Below are 17,418 nucleotides of genomic sequence, written 5' to 3'. Positions count from 1 at the left end.
CCTTTCCAGGAACCGTGAGATAACTATTACTATGATTGGTTGGTTGTCTGTGTGTAGTTTCCAGATGTCTACTTGTTCTAGTCTAGTTGTCATCTAGATAAGATACATTACAAGTTATTAATTCCATTCCATTTCTTTTTCTCTTACGATTATTTTTTCCTAACGTTATACTGATGCTTCCACTCAGGATCGAACTGAGGACCTTCAGCGTGTAAAGCCGACGTGATAACCTCTACACTATGGAAGCCCCACAATGTTTCTGCAATATTTTATTAGTGTTGGCCACACTAAAAAAATGTAATGTTTGGTTTGCCTGTTGAACTGGACGAGTGTGTCGTTAACCAATCAGCATGCCTCTGTGGCGCAATTGGCTAGCGCGTTCGGCTGTTAACCGGAAGGCTGGTGGTTCGATCCCACCCAGGGGCGCATGGTGAATGAATACTGTTGTTTTAATTCAATTTCTTCGCCTCATGACTCCTTTAACCAACTAAAGCGTCCAATGAAGAGCGCACACTCGCGATATGGCTTCTTTAACTGATGACTGTTAAATCTACTCAACATTTGCAGCGTAGGGTGCACGCTCATGATGTTCTTCCTCTGTCCGAAGCTACTGTTCCAGGTTCTGGTGTAATCTATATAGATTCCCCTCCGGTGTTTATGGAATTCTTCCCCATCCAGCGCAAGTCATTTTTCATTTCCCTAAAACAACAGTCATTGACGTTTGGCTACAGAAGAAGTCTCTTCGGGGTTATAGCACCTTTTTCAACAACCACAGTCATCATTGATTTCCCCCTTTCTGTTGACTTCCTCCGGATACAGCATTGCGAATATCTTCACATTGTCATATTGTAGATTTCATTTTTAACAAGAAACATGAATGCTTGGCTTTTTCAAAAAAACAAAATGTGCTTCTTTGATAGTCTTTCTACAAATACATTGTCCTGTTTCCACCCAGGATTGAACTGAGGACCTTCAGCGTGTTAGGCCGACGTGATAACCACTACACTATGGAAACTACAATCCGCTACAGAATTATTCTGAAATGATTACAAAATACTAACGATCGTCTCCCAACTTCTAACTTTCATCTGCAATTATTTGCAAATATGTGACGCCCAACGGGGGGCTCGAACCCCCGACCCTGAGATTAAGAGTCTCATGCTCTACCGACTGAGCTAGCCAGGCTTGCCATTGCGCTCTATTCCAATGTAATGAACCAAGTCTTATTGACTACATTTTTTCCTTTCCAGGAACCGTGAGATAACTATTACTATGATTGGTTGGTTGTCTGTGTGTAGTTTCCAGATGTCTACTTGTTCTAGTCTAGTTGTCATCTAGATAAGATACATTACAAGTTATTAATTCCATTCCATTTCTTTTTCTCTTACGATTATTTTTTCCTAACGTTTTACTGATGCTTCCACTCAGGATCGAACTGAGGACCTTCAGCGTGTAAAGCCGACGTGATAACCTCTACACTATGGAAGCCCCACAATGTTTCTGCAATATTTTATTAGTGTTGGCCACACTAAAAAAATGTAATGTTTGGTTTGCCTGTTGAACTGGACGAGTGTGTCGTTAATCAATCAGCATGCCTCTGTGGCGCAATTGGCTAGCGCGTTCGGCTGTTAACCGGAAGGCTGGTGGTTCGATCCCACCCAGGGGCGCATGGTGAATGAATACTGTTGTTTTAATTCAATTTCTTCGCCTCATGACTCCTTTAACCAACTAAAGCGTCCAATGAAGAGCGCACACTCGCGATATGGCTTCTTTAACTGATGACTGTTAAATCTACTCAACATTTGCAGCGTAGGGTGCACGCTCATGATGTTCTTCCTCTGTCCGAAGCTACTGTTCCAGGTTCTGGTGTAATCTATATAGATTCCCCTCCGGTGTTTATGGAATTCTTCCCCATCCAGCGCAAGTCATTTTTCATTTCCCTAAAACAACAGTCATTGACGTTTGGCTACAGAAGAAGTCTCTTCGGGGTTATAGCACCTTTTTCAACAACCACAGTCATCATTGATTTCCCCCTTTCTGTTGACTTCCTCCGGATACAGCATTGCGAATATCTTCACATTGTCATATTGTAGATTTCATTTTTAACAAGAAACATGAATGCTTGGCTTTTTCAAAAAAACAAAATGTGCTTCTTTGATAGTCTTTCTACAAATACATTGTCCTGTTTCCACCCAGGATTGAACTGAGGACCTTCAGCGTGTTAGGCCGACGTGATAACCACTACACTATGGAAACTACAATCCGCTACAGAATTATTCTGAAATGATTACAAAATACTAACGATCGTCTCCCAACTTCTAACTTTCATCTGCAATTATTTGCAAATATGTGACGCCCAACGGGGGGCTCGAACCCCCGACCCTGAGATTAAGAGTCTCATGCTCTACCGACTGAGCTAGCCAGGCTTGCCATTGCGCTCTATTCCAATGTAATGAACCAAGTCTTATTGACTACATTTTTTCCTTTCCAGGAACCGTGAGATAACTATTACTATGATTGGTTGGTTGTCTGTGTGTAGTTTCCAGATGTCTACTTGTTCTAGTCTAGTTGTCATCTAGATAAGATACATTACAAGTTATTAATTCCATTCCATTTCTTTTTCTCTTACGATTATTTTTTCCTAACGTTTTACTGATGCTTCCACTCAGGATCGAACTGAGGACCTTCAGCGTGTAAAGCCGACGTGATAACCTCTACACTATGGAAGCCCCACAATGTTTCTGCAATATTTTATTAGTGTTGGCCACACTAAAAAAATGTAATGTTTGGTTTGCCTGTTGAACTGGACGAGTGTGTCGTTAATCAATCAGCATGCCTCTGTGGCGCAATTGGCTAGCGCGTTCGGCTGTTAACCGGAAGGCTGGTGGTTCGATCCCACCCAGGGGCGCATGGTGAATGAATACTGTTGTTTTAATTCAATTTCTTCGCCTCATGACTCCATTAACCAACTAAAGCGTCCAATGAAGAGCGCACACTCGCGATATGGCTTCTTTAACTGATGACTGTTAAATCTACTCAACATTTGCAGCGTAGGGTGCACGCTCATGATGTTCTTCCTCTGTCCGGAGCTACTGTTCCAGGTTCTGGTGTAATCTATATAGATTCCCCTCCGGTGTTTATGGAATTCTTCCCCATCCAGCGCAAGTCATTTTTCATTTCCCTAAAACAACAGTCATTGACGTTTGGCTACAGAAGAAGTCTCTTCGGGGTTATAGCACCTTTTTCAACAACCACAGTCATCATTGATTTCCCCCTTTCTGTTGACTTCCTCCGGATACAGCATTGCGAATATCTTCACATTGTCATATTGTAGATTTCATTTTTAACAAGAAACATGAATGCTTGGCTTTTTCAAAAAAACAAAATGTGCTTCTTTGATAGTCTTTCTACAAATACATTGTCCTGTTTCCACCCAGGATTGAACTGAGGACCTTCAGCGTGTTAGGCCGACGTGATAACCACTACACTATGGAAACTACAATCCGCTATAGAATTATTCTGAAATGATTACAAAATACTAACGATCGTCTCCCAACTTCTAACTTTCATCTGCAATTATTTGCAAATATGTGACGCCCAACGGGGGGCTCGAACCCCCGACCCTGAGATTAAGAGTCTCATGCTCTACCGACTGAGCTAGCCAGGCTTGCCATTGCGCTCTATTCCAATGTAATGAACCAAGTCTTATTGACTACATTTTTTCCTTTCCAGGAACCGTGAGATAACTATTACTATGATTGGTTGGTTGTCTGTGTGTAGTTTCCAGATGTCTACTTGTTCTAGTCTAGTTGTCATCTAGATAAGATACATTACAAGTTATTAATTCCATTCCATTTCTTTTTCTCTTACGATTATTATTTCCTAACGTTATACTGATGCTTCCACTCAGGATCGAACTGAGGACCTTCAGCGTGTAAAGCCGACGTGATAACCTCTACACTATGGAAGCCCCACAATGTTTCTGCAATATTTTATTAGTGTTGGCCACACTAAAAAAATGTAATGTTTGGTTTGCCTGTTGAACTGGACGAGTGTGTCGTTAACCAATCAGCATGCCTCTGTGGCGCAATTGGCTAGCGCGTTCGGCTGTTAACCGGAAGGCTGGTGGTTCGATCCCACCCAGGGGCGCATGGTGAATGAATACTGTTGTTTTAATTCAATTTCTTCGCCTCATGACTCCATTAACCAACTAAAGCGTCCAATGAAGAGCGCACACTCGCGATATGGCTTCTTTAACTGATGACTGTTAAATCTACTCAACATTTGCAGCGTAGGGTGCACGCTCATGATGTTCTTCCTCTGTCCGGAGCTACTGTTCCAGGTTCTGGTGTAATCTATATAGATTCCCCTCCGGTGTTTATGGAATTCTTCCCCATCCAGCGCAAGTTATTTTTCATTTCCCTAAAACAACAGTCATTGACGTTTGGCTACAGAAGAAGTCTCTTCGGGGTTATAGCACCTTTTTCAACAACCACAGACATCATTGATTTCCCCCTTTCTGTTGACTTCCTCCGGATACAGCATTGCGAATATCTTCACATTGTCATATTGTAGATTTCATTTTTAACAAGAAACATGAATGCTTGGCTTTTTCAAAAAAAAAAAATGTGCTTCTTTGATAGTCTTTCTACAAATACATTGTCCTGTTTCCACCCAGGATTGAACTGAGGACCTTCAGCGTGTTAGGCCGACGTGATAACCACTACACTATGGAAACTACAATCCGCTACAGAATTATTCTGAAATGATTACAAAATACTAACGATCGTCTCCCAACTTCTAACTTTCATCTGCAATTATTTGCAAATATGTGACGCCCAACGGGGGGCTCGAACCCCCGACCCTGAGATTAAGAGTCTCATGCTCTACCGACTGAGCTAGCCAGGCTTGCCATTGCGCTCTATTCCAATGTAATGAACCAAGTCTTATTGACTACATTTTTTCCTTTCCAGGAACCGTGAGATAACTATTACTATGATTGGTTGGTTGTCTGTGTGTAGTTTCCAGATGTCTACTTGTTCTAGTCTAGTTGTCATCTAGATAAGATACATTACAAGTTATTAATTCCATTCCATTTCTTTTTCTCTTACGATTATTTTTTCCTAACGTTATACTGATGCTTCCACTCAGGATCGAACTGAGGACCTTCAGCGTGTAAAGCCGACGTGATAACCTCTACACTATGGAAGCCCCACAATGTTTCTGCAATATTTTATTAGTGTTGGCCACACTAAAAAAATGTAATGTTTGGTTTGCCTGTTGAACTGGACGAGTGTGTCGTTAATCAATCAGCATGCCTCTGTGGCGCAATTGGCTAGCGCGTTCGGCTGTTAATCGTAAGGCTGGTGGTTCGATCCCACCCAGGGGCGCATGGTGAATGAATACTGTTGTTTTAATTCAATTTCTTCGCCTCATGACTCCTTTAACCAACTAAAGCGTCCAATGAAGAGCGCACACTCGCGATATGGCTTCTTTAACTGATGACTGTTAAATCTACTCAACATTTGCAGCGTAGGGTGCACGCTCATGATGTTCTTCCTCTGTCCGAAGCTACTGTTCCAGGTTCTGGTGTAATCTATATAGATTCCCCTCCGGTGTTTATGGAATTCTTCCCCATCCAGCGCAAGTTATTTTTCATTTCCCTAAAACAACAGTCATTGACGTTTGGCTACAGAAGAAGTCTCTTCGGGGTTATAGCACCTTTTTCAACAACCACAGACATCATTGATTTCCCCCTTTCTGTTGACTTCCTCCGGATACAGCATTGCGAATATCTTCACATTGTCATATTGTAGATTTCATTTTTAACAAGAAACATGAATGCTTGGCTTTTTCAAAAAAACAAAATGTGCTTCTTTGATAGTCTTTCTACAAATACATTGTCCTGTTTCCACCCAGGATTGAACTGAGGACCTTCAGCGTGTTAGGCCGACGTGATAACCACTACACTATGGAAACTACAATCCGCTATAGAATTATTCTGACATGATTACAAAATACTAACGATCGTCTCCCAACTTCTAACTTTCATCTGCAATTATTTGCAAATATGTGACGCCCAACGGGGGGCTCGAACCCCCGACCCTGAGATTAAGAGTCTCATGCTCTACCGACTGAGCTAGCCAGGCTTGCCATTGCGCTCTATTCCAATGTAATGAACCAAGTCTTATTGACTACATTTTTTCCTTTCCAGGAACCGTGAGATAACTATTACTATGATTGGTTGGTTGTCTGTGTGTAGTTTCCAGATGTCTACTTGTTCTAGTCTAGTTGTCATCTAGATAAGATACATTACAAGTTATTAATTCCATTCCATTTCTTTTTCTCTTACGATTATTTTTTCCTAACGTTTTACTGATGCTTCCACTCAGGATCGAACTGAGGACCTTCAGCGTGTAAAGCCGACGTGATAACCTCTACACTATGGAAGCCCCACAATGTTTCTGCAATATTTTATTAGTGTTGGCCACACTAAAAAAATGTAATGTTTGGTTTGCCTGTTGAACTGGACGAGTGTGTCGTTAATCAATCAGCATGCCTCTGTGGCGCAATTGGCTAGCGCGTTCGGCTGTTAATCGGAAGGCTGGTGGTTCGATCCCACCCAGGGGCGCATGGTGAATGAATACTGTTGTTTTAATTCAATTTCTTCGCCTCATGACTCCATTAACCAACTAAAGCGTCCAATGAAGAGCGCACACTCGCGATATGGCTTCTTTAACTGATGACTGTTAAATCTACTCAACATTTGCAGCGTAGGGTGCACGCTCATGATGTTCTTCCTCTGTCTGGAGCTACTGTTCCAGGTTCTGGTGTAATCTATATAGATTCCCCTCCGGTGTTTATGGAATTCTTCCCCATCCAGCGCAAGTCATTTTTCATTTCCCTAAAACAACAGTCATTGACGTTTGGCTACAGAAGAAGTCTCTTCGGGGTTATAGCACCTTTTTCAACAACCACAGTCATCATTGATTTCCCCCTTTCTGTTGACTTCCTCCGGATACAGCATTGCGAATATCTTCACATTGTCATATTGTAGATTTCATTTTTAACAAGAAACATGAATGCTTGGCTTTTTCAAAAAAACAAAATGTGCTTCTTTGATAGTCTTTCTACAAATACATTGTCCTGTTTCCACCCAGGATTGAACTGAGGACCTTCAGCGTGTTAGGCCGACGTGATAACCACTACACTATGGAAACTACAATCCGCTATAGAATTATTCTGACATGATTACAAAATACTAACGATCGTCTCCCAACTTCTAACTTTCATCTGCAATTATTTGCAAATATGTGACGCCCAACGGGGGGCTCGAACCCCCGACCCTGAGATTAAGAGTCTCATGCTCTACCGACTGAGCTAGCCAGGCTTGCCATTGCGCTCTATTCCAATGTAATGAACCAAGTCTTATTGACTACATTTTTTCCTTTCCAGGAACCGTGAGATAACTATTACTATGATTGGTTGGTTGTCTGTGTGTAGTTTCCAGATGTCTACTTGTTCTAGTCTAGTTGTCATCTAGATAAGATACATTACAAGTTATTAATTCCATTCCATTTCTTTTTCTCTTACGATTATTTTTTCCTAACGTTTTACTGATGCTTCCACTCAGGATCGAACTGAGGACCTTCAGCGTGTAAAGCCGACGTGATAACCTCTACACTATGGAAGCCCCACAATGTTTCTGCAATATTTTATTAGTGTTGGCCACACTAAAAAAATGTAATGTTTGGTTTGCCTGTTGAACTGGACGAGTGTGTCGTTAACCAATCAGCATGCCTCTGTGGCGCAATTGGCTAGCGCGTTCGGCTGTTATCCGGAAGGCTGGTGGTTCGATCCCACCCAGGGGCGCATGGTGAATGAATACTGTTGTTTTAATTCAATTTCTTCGCCTCATGACTCCATTAACCAACTAAAGCGTCCAATGAAGAGCGCACACTCGCGATATGGCTTCTTTAACTGATGACTGTTAAATCTACTCAACATTTGCAGCGTAGGGTGCACGCTCATGATGTTCTTCCTCTGTCTGGAGCTACTGTTCCAGGTTCTGGTGTAATCTATATAGATTCCCCTCCGGTGTTTATGGAATTCTTCCCCATCCAGCGCAAGTCATTTTTCATTTCCCTAAAACAACAGTCATTGACGTTTGGCTACAGAAGAAGTCTCTTCGGGGCATAACGCCGTGCTTTTTTTTTTTTTTGCACTTAACGCACCCCAGTGAGAAAAAAACGTACAGAAATTTCTGGTAACTATGAAAGAAAACCTTTTGGGTAAATTTTTACCCGCATAGACTATCTGCCAAGAACCAGCGACCTAGAAATTGATGGAAGACGTGACGATGTTGCAAATCACCTTATACCAAAAATTCACAACCTTGCAATTTAAAAAAAATAGCAAAAAAGTACGAATATCGTTACCGTGGAACTTGTATCGTCGCTTCCAAGTCCTCACCTAATTTAATTCTTTCCAGAAAGGGATTTATAATTTCGCTATTCCCTAACGACATGCTAGCGGTCGTTATATACGCTAACAACGTTGATAGCAGGTTTTTGAAATAAATAAAAACTAAGGCGAAGTCGCCGAAAAGCAAACATTTCATGGAGTGATTACTGAAATTTAAAAATATATTAAAGACGAAAAAATTATGAACCAGATCGTGTATAGAAATAAATGCATAGAATTATCGATCTAGTCATGGAACAAAGAAAATAATTCTTTAAAAAAAAGAGTCCTTTGGGACGAAATCGATCAAACATTTTTATGTGGTGAGTGTATGTTAGTATACGCAGATTCATACAAAGAGAAACTCGTCGATGACGAGAAATATATATCCGACAAAGAGGGCAATAGAAAGTAATGGGATCGTGAATTAGTGGTAGAGAGCAAGGCACCTACTATTATGGTAGGGGATTTTGATGAAATAAACGAAATTGAGAGTTAAGGGTTGTACAACAACTTACAGAATTCCATAATGGGAAATTTTTTTCGATTTAGCAATTGGCCTCTGAAAGAGTAAACTAAGGGCTGTTTTCCTAAATCACGTAGGGAGGATGGATTAAGCATGGACTAAGAGGATTTACAATCATCGGGCAAAACTGGGAGATTGAGGAGAATGAAACTTGGTTGAAATATATTAAAGTTTTGATGAGAGAAGAGAGATATAAATGTTTCATGAAAGAAGTTTGCAACTTGGCAATTCTCCAAAAATGTGAAACTTGAATTATTTAAAGCTAAATCAATGTCGTAAATATTTCTCAGGGAATAATAATTAGCATCGATGCGTAAGAAAGAAGGGCGCAGGGTGATAAAGAAAAAAAGAAGGCAGGAAAAAGTAGAAGTAACACAGAATGAGAATTATAATAATAATAATGACAGGATTGCAAAGGAAAGAAGAATGCGGATACGTGGAAATAAAGAGGTTTGAAATTTTATTGATATCATACTCTCGTGGAAGAATGGGATTGCTTAAAAGGCTTGTCAAAAAGGCTTTCATGACTTTCTTATGCTGTTGTCTCCACTTTCATTTGCTCACGAATGACAGAAAGAACTTTCATATTATATACGAAGAGAGATGTGATTATGGTAGTTAGAGCAAAAAGTTCCCCAAACAAAGGTGCAAAACTGTAAGACGAATAGCCCTGACAAAATTCAATGGGTCCCCGGAAATAACATAACTAATTTTCGTGCAACTAGAATTATGTACACAGACTGAGTTCCTGGCGCGACGGTTAATGAAAACCAACAACCAAATAAAATGGAGAAGGGAATCACGCACAATTACACACGTATAAAGTACAGCCATGGAAGGGGGATACTGGAATGAAATCTAAAAATGTATGGTGAGATCAACAAATCTTTTCATTTCCTTTTTTCATCCTGTCTTATTTTAATTCTGGTATATGAGCTCAGCTCTCATTGATATTAACTCTAAACCGAAGTCTCCACGTTATCTGCGGCATTCTTATGAAAATTCTCCTGACCTAAATTTAAAAAAAAAAAAATCATTCTTGATGTGCAATGTTAGTTTGTATTTATAAATATGTAACCACAACTGACTTTCAAGATAAATGGCCAAGTCTGCATCGCCTGCTCGTTCTGCGAGGCTCCGTGGGGTGTGCCGTTCTTTGTCGGCCAATGACAGACTAGCTCCGGCTGCGACTAACATGCAGCTTATGGCTCGCTGCTTGGCTAAGGCAGCCTTGTGTAACGCTGTCTGGCCCCTAAGGTTTTACCAAAACAATTAAGAAAACCAATATACGGATTATTAAGTTAAGTGATGATAAAATGTAAAAAGATTACAAGTCTTACTTTTCATTATCAACCATATCCAGGAGGGCACTTGGGGAAGATGCAAGTAAATATTTAATGACGTCGCGATGACCATGTCGGGCAGCCCAGTGCAGAGCAGTTTGTCCTTGAGCGTCAATGGAGAGGAGAGAGAAGCCTGATGCGTGAAGATCCTTGAGCTGCAATTAATTTATTTAAACATGACCCCACGCGTTCAATCACGTTAATTTGCAAGTATCTAATAAAAAGGTAAAATTCAACCTTTTTCAGATCTCCATCCTTGGCCGCCTTGACAATGCTGCTTGAAGATTTTTCTAGTAACGGACTGAATAAGAAATATACGGAATTTTGATTATCGCACGAATAATGGTTGTTTGCTGATTTTTGTTTGTTTTTTTATTAAAAAAGAAAAAGAGAGAGGTGTGCAATCAAGGTTTGCTGAAGTACCTTTTACGTGGACAAAAGATTGGTAATCTATCGCCGTAGACGCTGCATGCACGCGTTATTTATAGAAAGAGTGAATAATAGTCAGGAAAAACATTTATCATGCAGAAAATATTGCCAAAATAAAGACTGGAAGCAATGAAAAAAAAAGATGCATCGCACGATCACAAAGACAATTTGTAGCCGTTCAAGGTATCCTGAATGATTTAGACATTGCCTCTACTAATTATTTCATGTTTCTCTTCCTGGATTCTTTGTTTTTACCCGTCAACATGATTTGCTTTAACATAAGCACACCGACATGTTGTGAGCTAATGTCCTAACTATAAGTTTAGACGTTAAATTTTAAAATAAGCGATTCATTTTGCACAAGATTGAAAGAGTTGTTCTATCAACTGTGCTATCTGTGAAACAAAAATTGTCACAATAATATTATATAACGTGAATTTACAGCGCAATTTTCGTGTTTCTACGATTTCCGCGATTTATTTTAAATACAGGGTGAATATTAAAATGAAGCATAGCGTATGGAAGAAGAAGAACAAGAATTTACCATAAGGCATGGTAAGTTCTACAACAGCATAACCTTCGATGGAGAGTTAAGGTGGGAAAACGGCATGCATAGCTTATGTAGAAGGTGGTATATGTGCTTTTAGAATGTATGGTGGATGCGATCCGTAGATGGCAGCGAAAAATAGGAACGTACAGGAAGCTCGAGTATTATTTAATTCGGGAAAAGGATCTACAATGTGTATGGTTAAGCAGTCGATTTCATTTGAAATACTGCAGTAGTCAATTTAAATCTACCGAACGGAAAGTCGGTAGCTGAAGCCTAATGCAAACAGCGGGTATACTTGTAACACCCTGGAGAAAAAACGAAAGCAAAACGAACCCAACGTTGATGCATTGCATAGACCGTTACAAAGAAAAATGGTAGTTTAGTTCCAAAATCTACTCGAGCCAGGGCATAACTAATCCAAACCTTTTAACATTGATGGGCAAAAGAAAGTTCTCGTGAGCAACATTCTCCGGCGATTTGGACGAAACTTCTTCCGTCTTTCCCAAATGGTTCTTTCGTCGCATCTTGTTCGAATGATGTGATTCCTGTTGAAGTTGACTGTTCGCCAAGTTGACCATGTCCTCGAGTCCGGCATCATCAGACAAATTGCTGGCTCCGTTAGGACCACCCTCTAAACTGCTCAACCAATCGAGAATTTTTAAAATGTAAAACAAGCCCTGAGCTGGGAAAAGATTTGTAACTATATACCCAACACTGTCGGTATCTAAAGAAGAGACTGGATCTAGAATGTACAAGCAATCGGTTGATATGTCGGTGATGTAATGTAGATGCTCCTGCCCAGAGTCAACTCGAAAGACGCGTTCTGCCGTGCAGCCTACCAATAATAAACAATTAAACATGCAACAGTTAAAATATAATAAGAGATACCGTTAAGAATAGATAGGGAAACAAACAAGACTTACAATCGATAAAACACCAATCAGATCCGAGTTTGTCAACATCACCGCCGTTACTCGGTGGTGATCCACCGCTGTGCTGGCCGATGGGGCTAGTGCTTCTTCCAGCTGACTGCTGTTCCAAAAGATTGTTAACTAACTTGCGAACGTGTTCCAGAACGGCGTCATGCGAAACAGATATGAATCCCAAAGGCGTAGCTAGAAAGAAAGATAATAGGACAATAATGTATTTAGAATAGCCTGAAGATACTTTGCCTAAATGCAAGTGAAAGATAAAAAAAAAATACAAAAACAAACCTGCTGATTGCAAATTTTCTTTGTCGTAATGATTCGCCTCGTACTCTGCCATGCTAATACGCTTGACTTGCATCTTGAGCTGCTCTACCACCGGAGCCCTATAAAATAACATGGTTAACTAAAACTGTTTTGGACTTCGCTATAAAATAATTGACACATACGGATTGGGCTCAAAACCAGCTCGTCTTTTGGCCAATACTGGTGCTTGATTTAGAAGCTGCAATCCAATAATCGATGGATTAAGACGACACGCCTCGCCATCGACTTGCATCGGTATGGTTCTGCGAGTCACAATTCGTGCCGTCCGACATTGCGCCAAACATGTCCCATGGCCTCCCGCTTGCAACAAAGGCTAAAGGGTAGAAAATTCGTTAAAAATGATCACAAAGTGATCTGGTAAAACAAACGGCACCCCATACATACCAATTGATATGTGGTTAATCCTACAACTTCAATCATTCCGTCATCAGTGGCTGCATCTTGGCCGTGAGCCCGATTCCAGGGGTGTGTACCCCCTCCGTAGCTCGGTATATTCAAGAAGAGAACGGCGTGAACCTTCTGTTCCCTCAGTTTGGCCGTGATGTCCTTGCCGTCGCATTCCAGCGTGACAAATTCAGATAAATCCTTCCATTTCCGTTGCAGCAAATCCTTGCCGCCCGCTTGACCGTAGAACATTTTGTTTCGCAAACGCGAGTTAAATTTCTGCGGGCGCGCCTCTGCAAAGAATAGCGAGAGAAAAATCATTACGAAAAGTAGATTTATGGATTTATCTACTACGCTCTCGTTTTTCAGTAAGGGCTAATCATTTGTTGTAGCAAAGGATTTAAAAAAATATATATTTTTTTAAATGAGCAAGACTTACCACGGGCTTCGTGAAAATCGAGGGCGATCTGTGCATCGACGCCAAACGAGAAATAGTTGTTAACAACACTCAACGGCAGGGTGTCTCGGCTGGGATGGTGACTCCCGGAATCGTCGCCATTTGGTGGGGCATCAGGATTCTTCTCCACTTGCAGTTCCCAACGATCTAGCAATACCGGCTCGGCTTCACCCATCGAAGACAAAATCTTGGAAATAGGTTCATCCGTATAACCCTGTGATAAACATGGAGTAGTTCAATCTTTCTTATAAATAGACGATAGTATTTTCGGAAATCGTACATAATAAATTCATTTTCAAAAGTGTACGTGACGAATTCTAATCAAATCATGTGCTTCTAACATTTCTCGAATTCCCAAATACCATCGGAATTTTTTTTAGATTTTTTAGCCTTCAATTTCAAAAGATAGTCAACTTCAAGCATTCTGATTTTCTCTTGATGTCGCAACTAGCTAATGGTATCACTTGCTTTTCAGCATTCTTGGACTGAAATGTTACAAGAGATTGCAGCACCGCAACCGTAAAAGCTAATACATGTTCGATAGTGCCGGTGTGTGAGCCAACTAAAAAACTACAAAAGAAAGAAATCAATAAATGGAATCACGTTAACCACAAAATGGAGGAATTTCTAAAGACTGACAACTTGCCAAATATTCCAATTTATTTTATCGACTGTAATCGTATTAGTGTGAAGGCATTTTGAAAACTATGAGGGCAATTGATTCAGAAACGAAACGAACGGCAGTTTTGACAACCTGTTGACTAATCTGAATTGTGAAATTACTTTTAACGAGTTCCGTGCATTTTCTTTGAAAACGCAGTACCGTAGGAAAAAGTCACTTGTAAAACAGCGAACGAAAGTAAATATGCTGCTTTGACGAACGCGGGTGAAAATGTTAAAAATGCAAACGCAAATGCAGGTAACAACCTGTGGGAAAGCTTTCAAACGGGTAGGTGGTAGCCCTCGATACTCTTAACAACTTGCTTGATAGATAGAATAATCCTAGTTGATCCAAATCAGTCGTTTGATTGACCAAAGAAAAGACTGGTGATGCTCAAATTCAATAAAGCAAACAAGATTATACGCACCCCTCCCCAACCGAGTGCTCTGGCCAAATCGTTTCCCGTGCCCAGCGGTAAGACACCGACAGGAGGTGCGGGGCTGATTCCAATCTGATCGAGGATAGAAAGGACCCATCCAGCAGTACCGTCTCCACCGCAAGCCAACACCCTTAAATTGGGCACTTTCCGGAACATTTCCAACCTAAAAAATATCAAGCAAAAGATTAAAAAAAAAAAAATGCAACAGATTATACATTTTTTAAAAATGTGGCACAGTTAAAGATAAAAGCAGAGCTGGATTTATTTTTAACCTGAAAAAAAACCGGACTATCACGGAACCAAATACATAAATAAATTCCATTATCTCTTTTTAGAGAGCATGTTTCGCTCGTAAATAAAATTTCAAATACATTTCCAATTGGTGTTTCTTGCGAGAAAACAACTCTGACGCTAAAAAATTCAATTGACAACTAGAAGGTAGAAGCTGTGTCTCTGATTCATTTGATGCAGTGGAATTTTTAACAAGGTGAAAGATTAATTATACCGTACCCTGCTCGCGGTCCACCTTGGGTCAGATCAAACACTTGTCGAGGATTTAAGAGCCACTGGAATTTCTGCATTAATTTGGCGCCCTGGTTTCCGCCGGATTTCGGGTTAATGAAGACAATGATGGGTCGACTGCCGGCCATTGGGATTGGTTTGACGACAAAGGATCTGAGGTTGCCGGTGCCCGTGTAACTTTCCTTATCCATCTGGTCAGGTTTCTCCAATCCTCCAACTCTCTTACTACGTCGCGTCGACCCTCGATCTTTCTTGCTCCGAGGTGATTTGCGCAGGCTTGATTTGAAATTTTCACGACCTGGCAGTTTCACGATCCAAGATGGTGGAACGATGACATTATGATTTCCTGTAAATTCAAACAAGAGTGCTTTAGTTAAATTGAAAAAATCAGAATAGTTGCATGTTTATGACGTTACAATATTATCCTCAATTGCTATGAAAATGTGTTGTTCATCACGACTGTGTCATCACCACAGCTTCTTAACAGTACAACTTGTTAAAACACAACTGCATATTCTGGCTGATTATCAAGAAATTATATCCGTATGTAATTATTTTAAGATTTTTGTCGGAAGTATTTTTACACTTAGCAAATGAATTACTCTATACTTTATGGTATGAATAACCATACTTGTTGAACACTCGTGATATCCAATGAAATCGAATTGTTATTTTAGTACTATGTGCCCAAAAAATGCACAAACAATTCCATTACAATACAGTATTTCCTTGGATAAACATGACGTTAAGGATTACAATGTCTCGAGACTATTGATCCAAAAATAAAACTGCAGTCTACCCACGGAATTCTCACTGACGTCTGTCGAGATAAACGAAAAACATCGGTTTTTGATCTTCGGTAAGTTCACAAAAGCTTCCCGCAGTCGTATCTAAGAGAGACATAGGTAACCAACTGAATTCGTTCAATCGATATTGATGGTCCATTGGAGTCGAAATTGATGAGCAGACGGCATTTTATACTGACAAACTTTCGGTGTACAACTTCGCACTCACAGTTTCTCGCAACGAGCTTAAATAACAAATGCAATAAACCCTTGCTGCAACGCTGAAGGTTGATCTGGCACCGGGCAACTTGCGTCAACGCAATGAAAGTAATGAAATCTTTATAGCCGCAGAACGTCGAAGCTCGAAGGGAATAAACTTTAGAAATCCATCCTGATTATATATACAACACCCGCTAAATGGTGGGGAAATGTCTACTGGCAATCAAGACATACGGAAGCAGAAAACGAGAAAGCGCACTTGGGCACATTGTAAGGAAACGAGCCAATTGCGAGAAATTGTTCGTTTTTTTTTTTTTTATGTGACCACGGAGTGTCAGGGATGCAGATTCATTTGTGCGCTTCCAGTTGTTGCGACCACATTCCTCTGAAGACTTAGTCTATACCTGAACGTGACTCACTTGGAGGTTATGAATCAAGTTAAACGAAAGTAACGGGAAGCGATGTTTGATAAGACTCACCTAGCGAGCACGGCTCTTTGAGCCGGTCTATATTGAAGCAGTTCTCTTTGTTGTGGTAAGCAGCTTTGCACCACGAACAGCTTATGGCCACGATCTCCTTGGAACCGAACGACAACTTGGACTGGAAAGACTGGAAACGGAAGAGAAAAAATAACGTTTTTTTTAACTACCGGACTATTATTTCTAAATATGAAAAAATCGAAAACGATCGATTGCAGAGCTACTAAGGACGTGCATTATCGGAGAAAGCCTCGCTCACATTACTCGTGTGTCCTATTTTTTTCTGGACGTACAGTATGTAAATAAAATAAGGCATCAATAAGAATTAAAAATTTTTTCTCAGTTTACCTTGGAACAGTTTTGGCATTTGCCCGTTTGTGATCGACGGTGGACCCAATGGTGAGTCGTCGTCGTGTTTTCACGGTACTGGCGCAGGTCGCCGTCCCAAAACGTTGGCCGGCACAAGAACTTCATCTGCGGGATGCACGAGATGTGCGCCACAATACGACAACCGGAACACTTCATCCGCGGACCGCATCTCTAGATATGTTTCAAAGCGATGAATTTGATCGATCTTCATATTCACTTATTTTTACTTAAGTTTAATATTGTACAGAAACTACCGGTAGTCATAGTTCAGATAAAGGACTAAAATTACGCATTTATAAATAGAAATGTGGGATGGAAACAAAATAATCATAGAAGATTTATGTGGAATCAAGTCCACCACCGAAATTCCCGAAATCTTTTCCCAAGTGGAGATGTTGACGTTCTAGAAATCTCCGGCATTAACGCTGTCACAATTCCATTTCACGTGGTCCCATCGCATCCAGCCAATGCAAAGTTTCCGTAATCGCGTAGAACGCTCGACGGAGGAATATACAATCAGTAAGCCCATTACGACGCGC

General features: G+C 40.6%; 1 protein-coding gene and 26 non-coding genes across 30 annotated transcripts in view; 7 read left to right on the top strand and 20 right to left on the bottom strand.

Moving 5' to 3' along the window:
- Positions 1-174: 174 nt before the first annotated feature.
- On the bottom strand, positions 175-247 carry Trnav-uac. Its single transcript has one exon. It is a non-coding gene; the product is annotated as a tRNA-Val (tRNA).
- A 105-nt stretch (positions 248-352) lies between these two features.
- Trnan-guu lies at positions 353-426 on the top strand. The gene has a single exon. It is a non-coding gene; the product is annotated as a tRNA-Asn (tRNA).
- A 516-nt stretch (positions 427-942) lies between these two features.
- Positions 943-1,015, bottom strand: Trnav-aac. The gene has a single exon. It is a non-coding gene; the product is annotated as a tRNA-Val (tRNA).
- A 97-nt stretch (positions 1,016-1,112) lies between these two features.
- Positions 1,113-1,185, bottom strand: Trnak-cuu. Its single transcript has one exon. It is a non-coding gene; the product is annotated as a tRNA-Lys (tRNA).
- A 230-nt stretch (positions 1,186-1,415) lies between these two features.
- Positions 1,416-1,488, bottom strand: Trnav-uac. The gene has a single exon. It is a non-coding gene; the product is annotated as a tRNA-Val (tRNA).
- A 105-nt stretch (positions 1,489-1,593) lies between these two features.
- Trnan-guu lies at positions 1,594-1,667 on the top strand. The gene has a single exon. It is a non-coding gene; the product is annotated as a tRNA-Asn (tRNA).
- Positions 1,668-2,183: 516 nt separating this feature from the next.
- Trnav-aac lies at positions 2,184-2,256 on the bottom strand. Its single transcript has one exon. It is a non-coding gene; the product is annotated as a tRNA-Val (tRNA).
- Positions 2,257-2,353: 97 nt separating this feature from the next.
- Positions 2,354-2,426, bottom strand: Trnak-cuu. Its single transcript has one exon. It is a non-coding gene; the product is annotated as a tRNA-Lys (tRNA).
- Positions 2,427-2,656: 230 nt separating this feature from the next.
- Positions 2,657-2,729, bottom strand: Trnav-uac. The gene has a single exon. It is a non-coding gene; the product is annotated as a tRNA-Val (tRNA).
- A 105-nt stretch (positions 2,730-2,834) lies between these two features.
- Trnan-guu lies at positions 2,835-2,908 on the top strand. Its single transcript has one exon. It is a non-coding gene; the product is annotated as a tRNA-Asn (tRNA).
- A 516-nt stretch (positions 2,909-3,424) lies between these two features.
- Trnav-aac lies at positions 3,425-3,497 on the bottom strand. Its single transcript has one exon. It is a non-coding gene; the product is annotated as a tRNA-Val (tRNA).
- A 97-nt stretch (positions 3,498-3,594) lies between these two features.
- Positions 3,595-3,667, bottom strand: Trnak-cuu. Its single transcript has one exon. It is a non-coding gene; the product is annotated as a tRNA-Lys (tRNA).
- Positions 3,668-3,897: 230 nt separating this feature from the next.
- Positions 3,898-3,970, bottom strand: Trnav-uac. The gene has a single exon. It is a non-coding gene; the product is annotated as a tRNA-Val (tRNA).
- Positions 3,971-4,075: 105 nt separating this feature from the next.
- On the top strand, positions 4,076-4,149 carry Trnan-guu. The gene has a single exon. It is a non-coding gene; the product is annotated as a tRNA-Asn (tRNA).
- Positions 4,150-4,665: 516 nt separating this feature from the next.
- Positions 4,666-4,738, bottom strand: Trnav-aac. The gene has a single exon. It is a non-coding gene; the product is annotated as a tRNA-Val (tRNA).
- Positions 4,739-4,835: 97 nt separating this feature from the next.
- Positions 4,836-4,908, bottom strand: Trnak-cuu. Its single transcript has one exon. It is a non-coding gene; the product is annotated as a tRNA-Lys (tRNA).
- A 230-nt stretch (positions 4,909-5,138) lies between these two features.
- Positions 5,139-5,211, bottom strand: Trnav-uac. Its single transcript has one exon. It is a non-coding gene; the product is annotated as a tRNA-Val (tRNA).
- A 105-nt stretch (positions 5,212-5,316) lies between these two features.
- Trnan-guu lies at positions 5,317-5,390 on the top strand. Its single transcript has one exon. It is a non-coding gene; the product is annotated as a tRNA-Asn (tRNA).
- A 516-nt stretch (positions 5,391-5,906) lies between these two features.
- Positions 5,907-5,979, bottom strand: Trnav-aac. The gene has a single exon. It is a non-coding gene; the product is annotated as a tRNA-Val (tRNA).
- Positions 5,980-6,076: 97 nt separating this feature from the next.
- Trnak-cuu lies at positions 6,077-6,149 on the bottom strand. The gene has a single exon. It is a non-coding gene; the product is annotated as a tRNA-Lys (tRNA).
- A 230-nt stretch (positions 6,150-6,379) lies between these two features.
- Positions 6,380-6,452, bottom strand: Trnav-uac. The gene has a single exon. It is a non-coding gene; the product is annotated as a tRNA-Val (tRNA).
- A 105-nt stretch (positions 6,453-6,557) lies between these two features.
- Trnan-guu lies at positions 6,558-6,631 on the top strand. Its single transcript has one exon. It is a non-coding gene; the product is annotated as a tRNA-Asn (tRNA).
- A 516-nt stretch (positions 6,632-7,147) lies between these two features.
- Trnav-aac lies at positions 7,148-7,220 on the bottom strand. The gene has a single exon. It is a non-coding gene; the product is annotated as a tRNA-Val (tRNA).
- Positions 7,221-7,317: 97 nt separating this feature from the next.
- Trnak-cuu lies at positions 7,318-7,390 on the bottom strand. The gene has a single exon. It is a non-coding gene; the product is annotated as a tRNA-Lys (tRNA).
- A 230-nt stretch (positions 7,391-7,620) lies between these two features.
- On the bottom strand, positions 7,621-7,693 carry Trnav-uac. Its single transcript has one exon. It is a non-coding gene; the product is annotated as a tRNA-Val (tRNA).
- Positions 7,694-7,798: 105 nt separating this feature from the next.
- On the top strand, positions 7,799-7,872 carry Trnan-guu. The gene has a single exon. It is a non-coding gene; the product is annotated as a tRNA-Asn (tRNA).
- A 791-nt stretch (positions 7,873-8,663) lies between these two features.
- Positions 8,664-17,418, bottom strand: part of LOC124209723 (eye-specific diacylglycerol kinase-like) — a 48,177-nt gene continuing 39,422 nt past the window's right edge. For 2 of the 4 annotated variants that reach the window (XM_046607865.1, XM_046607861.1), the window contains 16 exons: positions 16,859-17,050; positions 16,511-16,640; positions 15,016-15,373; positions 14,494-14,668; positions 13,388-13,619; positions 12,949-13,241; positions 12,687-12,877; positions 12,526-12,623; positions 12,235-12,426; positions 12,020-12,146; positions 11,735-11,947; positions 10,756-10,797; positions 10,570-10,633; positions 10,330-10,487; positions 10,078-10,241; positions 8,664-10,001 (listed from right to left, as the gene is read on the bottom strand). In XM_046607865.1, coding sequence (XP_046463821.1) covers positions 9,949-10,001; positions 10,078-10,241; positions 10,330-10,487; positions 10,570-10,633; positions 10,756-10,797; positions 11,735-11,947; positions 12,020-12,146; positions 12,235-12,426; positions 12,526-12,623; positions 12,687-12,877; positions 12,949-13,241; positions 13,388-13,619; positions 14,494-14,668; positions 15,016-15,373; positions 16,511-16,640; positions 16,859-17,050 — 2,682 coding nt within the window. In that variant the 3' untranslated portion in view covers positions 8,664-9,948. Of the gene's footprint in view, positions 10,002-10,077; positions 10,242-10,329; positions 10,488-10,569; positions 10,634-10,755; positions 10,798-11,210; positions 11,617-11,734; positions 11,948-12,019; positions 12,147-12,234; positions 12,427-12,525; positions 12,624-12,686; positions 12,878-12,948; positions 13,242-13,387; positions 13,620-14,493; positions 14,669-15,015; positions 15,374-16,510; positions 16,641-16,858; positions 17,051-17,418 lie in introns of those variants that run through there. The other 2 variants (XM_046607862.1, XM_046607863.1) reach the window with 2 other exon arrangements.

Source organism: Daphnia pulex, chromosome 12 (genome assembly GCF_021134715.1).
Source record: "Daphnia pulex isolate KAP4 chromosome 12, ASM2113471v1".
NCBI classification, from domain to species: Eukaryota; Metazoa; Arthropoda; class Branchiopoda; order Diplostraca; family Daphniidae; genus Daphnia; species Daphnia pulex.
The sequence above is the reverse complement of the archived record's forward strand: the minus strand, read 5'-3'. Positions and strand labels throughout refer to the sequence as shown.